Below are 6,657 nucleotides of genomic sequence, written 5' to 3'. Positions count from 1 at the left end.
GTGTAAGATTATTTGTCTTGTTAGTCTGAAAATTAGACTCAAATTCAGTCAAAAATTTCTGTCAATGGAGTAAGAAATTTTTTACTTGGTAAGATTCTTGAAATACTTGATTTGACTCATTTTTTTTCTTATTTCAAGAATCTTACCAAGTAAAATTTTCTTACTCCGTTGGCAGAAATTTTTGACTTAATTTGAGGCAAATTTTCAGACTAACAAGACAAATAATCTTACACATTCTGAAAACAAGATTATTATTCTTATACAATTTAAGTAAATGAAATAAAAGTAACAACTTTCTATTCCTTGCCTTTTTAAAAAAATATGAGTAGAAAGTACAGATAATTGTGTGAAAATGTAAGAAATAGAAGTAAAAATAATTACTAAAGTACGCTTGTCTGTGATCATTTAGCATCGATAATAGGCTACTTTCTGCAATAATTTGATCAAATGTGGTTATTGAGATATATTTTTCATGTGGAGAATTAGATTTTTGTTTTGTAAACCTGCATTTTATACCAACATTTTCAGTTCTCTATTATGCTTATTATTAACGTTTTGTGTATTTAGTGCTTGATTGMAAATTGATGTTGTTGTAAACTGAGTTGTTCTATTGCTGCCAGACATAAATGAGAAAAAGGTGTCTTGCTTGTAAAACATTGAAAAAGACAACAACTTATAGTAGACAATGTTTAATATCATAAGAAATAATATTCAGTGTAACTGGTAACATTATTATCAACAAAACAAATGGTATGCTTTTTCTTACTGGGAAATTCTTTTTATCCCAAAATTAAGAAGAAACATCACAACACTCTACATTTTGTCAGCTAGTCAGCTATGTCATATGTTTACATTACTTGTAAGATAAAAAAAAAATAGATAAAATGTAAAAGTCTAGTTTATTTGTCTGTTTTTGGCTGTGGCTCTTCCTGTGGTGTTGGTGGGACGCCCTCTAAGAAGGTACAGAAGTGCTCTGGTTTGTTCAAGTCAGGTTTTCTCAGCAGCAGGTAGCATTTTGGGAAAAAATAGGGAACCACCAACCCTAAGTTACCTGCCAGGGTAAAATAGACATGAACAATCGACACATTCTTTGACCCAGTAGAGCTGGAGGTTTTCAAGCCTGTATAAACTGGAATAAAGATAACCCAAATCACACAGTAGATCAGCGTGGAAAAGGTGATGTCCCTCGCCAGGTTGTACTGATGAAGAGGCTTCACTGCCATGAAAGTTGACATAAAYGACACCAGGGCCATTGCGCCGTTGAAGCCCTGCATCACAGCAAATTTCTCTGAGGACACTGGACAAGCCAGAAAAGCCTTCACAAAATCTATTATCATGTTGGCCTTATATTTGGACAGAGAGTCTTCTTCCTTGACAAACCAGCCACAAAGACCCGCCTGGATCGTGCAGCAGATCAGCACAAACAGCCAGCTTCCAGGACCTCTCAATGTTTGCAGGTGAGAGGCAACCTGCTTTGGGAATTCTGTCACCAGGAATATCTGTTCAAAGAGATGTGTTTGAAATCATATTACAATATGCAATTCATTTTTTTCATCTGTGACTGACATCCCACAATGCAAAATGCAAATAAGACTTTACTTTGAAGCATGTTAACTTGTTCTGCTGTTGGTTCTTTCAGTAGTTACTTCATACTGACACTAGAGGGCAGTGTGTCACCTATCATTCCTCACCTGCAGGGAGATGGACAGCATAATGGAGATGGCAGCAGTTTGGAAAATGGTAATGAGAGGCAGCTGAAGAYGACACACGATGTCATCAGGCTGCCCCAGGAACAGGAGCAGACTCAAACAGGCCCCCATCAGGCTGAGCAGAGCCACAAAACAGAGGCCTCCCCCTGAGGCCTTCACCAGCGGTGTCCCACGATGCATCAGGAACAGGATGCACACGGACACCTGACATATCAGCAGCACAATCTCTACCAGCAAAATCTGCAGCGCCTCAGGAGTGTTCCATGCTAAAACCTCAAAAATGGGGAAGGTGCAGTTCGAACTGCGCTTCAGAGACCACTGACGTGCAGGACAGTCAGTGCACTGGATGTCCTCTAAACGTCCAAAAACAAACAAATGAAAAATTAGATCAGTTTAACAAACATCAGAAATGTTGGATTTATCATGATAAATATTACTATGTTTTTTTTCTTTTCAAATACCATATTTTCATGCTTACCTTTTAAAGTAGTTTTTCTTCATTTTTTTCAGTCTTACTATTTGCAAATGTTGCTAATTTTATATTTCATTGATTTAAAAATTCAGCTCATTGGGGAGCTGGGACTTTTGGTTATTTTATTTTTATTTAATTTTAATTTTAATATATTTAACTTTATTTACAATTATTTTCCCCACAGAAATATTGTCCATTGGTATCTCTTTAATTCATTCACAAACTCTCCAGCCTTTCAGCATTTTTAGCTAGACTTTTGCTACATTTAGTCAATGTTTTTCTGCACTACCTATTGCGTACTTTTGCTTCTTGCCATAACTACATTTAGTTTTTAGCTGATGTTTATCTACACTTAATTTTTAGATCCYGTTTTACTATTTTTAGCTAGCATTTTGTTACTTTTAGCAAGCATGTTTTTTTTTAGCTTTTAGTATTTTGTTCCTCTTAGCCTTAGCTAATGTTTGGCTTTTTCTTTTTTAGCTGTAATAGTTCAGCTTCAGCAAATTTCAGCAAAGTCATTTTCACAGAAAAGACAGTTTCTCTAGTCGAAATCTTATTGTTGGATCAAATCTGGGGCTGATGAGTGTCACTCACATTCACAGAAACAAAGAAAACAAAAACAGGTGGCCTGGCTTTAAAAGTATCAGAACTTCACAAATCACATGTTGTGGGTTTAGGAGGAGATTTGTATCAGATTATGTCTTGGCAGCACACAYTGACTTTGTTGGTTGCTTACTAACTCTTGGAGCTCACTGCCTTTAAAAGGATTCACAATTAATCCCTATAATACACATTTCTATCTGAGTGTCACCATAACCTGTTGATTGTAGCTGTCRTCCATTAGCTACAATCAGCTAACAAACATCAGTTAGCCTAAAAGCATCCRTGACCAACCACATTACCCTCATTTTTCTGGTATGTGCCCTCCAGACAGTCGATACAGTCGTAACAGCAAGAATGAAACCCTTTGACTCTGCGAACCTGACCTTCCTGACACTGTGCTGAGCAGGTGGAATTAGGAACCTGGAAGAATCGAGGAAAAATTGTAAAAACCAAACAAAGCCAAATTGGATCAGAGATTTTTARAGTTATAAACAGTACATTGATGTTGACAAATAACTAAAGTTACATTTCCATCGGGCCACGTTAAGTCGGATTTGTTGATGAACAGCTGCTTTTGAAAATAACTTCCAACAACACGGAACGCCACACCAGAAGAACTCCAGTTCCACTGTATCACACTATACCCAATGTTTGGATTTCCATTTTCATCAAACACTAATTTCGTGCCATTGATGTTGACAGAAGTGTTTCTTAAAACCTCCAACAGCTGAAAAACAAGATGTAAAATAAAGGTTTATTTTAGCCATATGGAGAATGTTCCACTGGTTTTAAACAGGTCACAGTTATTATTACCTTCCAGGGATAGATTTTATTGTTGGATCCCCAGTTACAATGATTTGAAGTGCACTCCAGCATGTTATGCAGACCCTGTGCTACAGTGTAGACAGCAGCATACACGGCGTAAGCGATTCTCTTCACAGCACTATCGGTCACCAAGCTGATATTAGCCGGTGACAGGTTCCAACACTGTGGGCAGGGGTTGTCGGGGTAGCCCAGTTGTTGTTCTTGAGGGGCCGTATTTGACGTCTCCTCACTCAATTTTTTGAGAAGCGCTTGTGTGTAGGGAGTTAGTAAGTCTAAAGTATCCAAATTGTCGATGAATCCGATGAATGTGCCAATTTCTTGGATGCCTGGGAGAGAAGTAATTTGATTGTTGATGGCCCAGCTGGAGCTACCAATCCACACACCTGTTAAATTGTTCTGGATAACCTGAAACAGAGTGAAGAAGATGACTGTCGACTGTGATGCATGCCTCCTCAACATGTGAAGARCTTTGGATTTGAGCTTCACTGACCTTGGTAAAAAAGAGCAATGCTGGGTCTGCGAGGGAAAACACCATAACCACGTTGACCCCCGTTGCTTTGATATTTTCAATGATGGTTATGAGAGCCGGTTCGGGGTCATCGTAAACTGGAATCAGGCCCTGATAGGCAACACAGACGGACATGTTCTCTGCTATTTTGGAAAACTCCTGCACACCTCGTTGCCCGTATTCCTCGTCGCTGCCGACCACRGCCACCCAGGTCCAACCAAACTTATTCATCAGACGTCCCATGGCATCCACCTGCCATTTGTCACTGGGCACCGTACGGAAAAATGATGGGTAGAGAAGATTGTCGCTGAATTTGTCACTGGTGGCACCATAGCTAATCTGGAGAAAGAACAATCCTATTAGCTGTTTGATAAACAGACAACTTTGAGGTTCTGAGTTTTTCACAGACTCAACRAACAAAATATATTTCTACGATTGTTTCATTCATTTGCTTGAAAAACCTTTGCACTCTGGGCTAACGTGCATGATTATGAGTTTGAAAGAATTTATTAGTTATTATCAGTTATTTTATAAATGAGGTCGATATAATTGAATATGATTGGGTGCCAATTATGACTTCATACAGGGATCTAATGTGGGCTAAAGCCACCGATCTATGTCAAACATTAATTTGTTGAAATGCAAGTTTAAATGTTTAAACTGTTGTTGCAAAGCTAAATGTAAACAACAATATCCAAAATTATGCAATTATTTTCAATCAAACACAGTTTTAGACACAATGTTTTTTTTATAAATAAGACTTTAAATGATCAACTAACTATATTATGATTACATTTGTTGGCTTCATTTTACTGATGAGGTTTTTACATTTCTTGGGCAAATGCATTCTGGATGGCCACTTTATCAGAACCTTAAAGGCTTAGTTCAGTAACATATCTTATTTAGGAAGCTCCCATTTGTATACAAACCTGTGGCATTAGAAAAAACCCCAGCAGCTTTCCAATGACTGAAACCATTTCTGACGTGTAAGGACCGATGACTGCTGAAATACTCGTCTCATAGTCGGTGTAATTACATTCCACCTCAAGAGCGTTGCTTGTTTTTGCAGTGAGGAAGGAAATAGTGGGCTTCACAACAATGAAAGACTGTCTACATGTGTCATAGATTTTATAACCTAACTTAATGCCTGGAAGTAGAGTTTGGTTTCCGTTGATCTCATCGACGGCATACTTCATTACCAAAGCAAGGCCCAGTCCGACTTTATTTAAACTGTTAACAAGAGCAGTAAAAAACAGAAGCCATTTTAATCAATTCTAGCCACATGGATACAGAAAAGTAACACTTCTTGTCATTATTTACCTTTCACATTTGATGCTGTTKGGCTCCAGTATGGGACTGGTATTGTTGGATTGCAGGTTAATCGGAAAAAGCCCTCCGAGTGTTATGTCTCCTGATAAACTGAAGAGGTTTGTAGAAATGTTCTTAAACCATTCAGGTGAGTCCACAGCACAGCTCAGCCTGAACGCCAGGCACCAAACACACAGCAGACAGAAACGTGAAGCCATGTTGCAGATCAGCCTGGAGACTGCAGACAGAGTCCCGACAACAGCGTACATATGTGTGTGGGTGCATTATAAAAAATGAAATGGCTGTATGCAAATTTACCTGTAAGCACCTGAGGCCTCGAGTATGGAAAGAAAAGAATGCCAGAAAAAAATTGCAAAAGAATAAAATAATTGTACAAAAAGTACATTAAAGAGGACCTATTATGGGGTCCTTGAACTAGTTAGGATACATCTGTGGGCTACACAAAACATGTTCATTTGATTTAATTCACAAAATAAATCTCAGATAGTGAGATATCTCTTTTCAGTTCTGCCTGTTGTGAGCTCTCTTCTGAACGAGCAGTTTATGCAAATAAGCTGCCGGTGGCAATGCCCTCCCAACCTTGTGTTTACATTAGCTCCACCCTCCCAATACAGCGTTTATGTTAGCACTTCAGAAACATGAAAATGGCTATTAGTAGATGCACAATAAAACAACGGTAGTAGATGGACTGCGACCACCCCCGGGCAAAGGTTTGGTAGGGACAGACTGGAGCATCCAACCCATTGATCAATACAGATCAATGGTCCAACCGAAGTCAGAAGCCTTGGTGCCGGGAAGGCCAATACATGTCTGTCAACGCTTCCTGATGCTGGCGTGGCGAAGAGGGAATGGCGATCTGTGCAACAGCAGCACAGACCATCATCGCTGCTTCCCCAGTCCAGGAGGAGGAAAGGAGAAGCTGCTTGCCTCCTCGGTAGTCGATCCCGGCAACGTGTTCAAAAATAATTTGTGCGAAATGACAAATCATGTTCATGCTGAACAGCAACACTAAACACACAACACATCACTTACCGCCTTCATCTGCAGATTTGTGACGAACAGTAGGGACAGACGTTTCCTTCAGCTGAAAGCCTTTGGGCAAATCCTGCGGTGTACTGTTTTCAAAGGAGTCCACCGTGAAATTATTTGCACAAACTACAACTTTCTTTGGCAATATTGCTAGAACATTGCCATCAAAAATAAAATTAAGC

General features: G+C 39.1%; 1 protein-coding gene across 1 annotated transcript; it reads right to left on the bottom strand.

Moving 5' to 3' along the window:
* Window positions 1–683: 683 nt before the first annotated feature.
* tas1r3 (taste receptor, type 1, member 3) lies at window positions 684–6,385 on the bottom strand. The gene is made up of 8 exons (XM_014002759.1): window positions 5,438–6,385; window positions 5,047–5,347; window positions 4,100–4,456; window positions 3,598–4,014; window positions 3,311–3,511; window positions 3,084–3,204; window positions 1,692–2,062; window positions 684–1,499 (listed from the first exon to the last, which is right to left on the bottom strand). The coding sequence occupies exons 1-8, from the start codon at window positions 5,692–5,694 to the stop codon at window positions 900–902; spliced, it is 2,625 nt and encodes an 874-aa protein (XP_013858213.1). The 5' UTR covers window positions 5,695–6,385; the 3' UTR covers window positions 684–899.
* Window positions 6,386–6,657: the final 272 nt, after the last annotated feature.

The sequence above is a fragment of the Austrofundulus limnaeus genome, unplaced genomic scaffold, assembly GCF_001266775.1.
Source record: "Austrofundulus limnaeus strain Quisiro unplaced genomic scaffold, Austrofundulus_limnaeus-1.0 Scaffold15, whole genome shotgun sequence".
Taxonomy (NCBI): Eukaryota; Metazoa; Chordata; class Actinopteri; order Cyprinodontiformes; family Rivulidae; genus Austrofundulus; species Austrofundulus limnaeus.
This window is presented reverse-complemented; position numbering and strand designations above follow the sequence as displayed.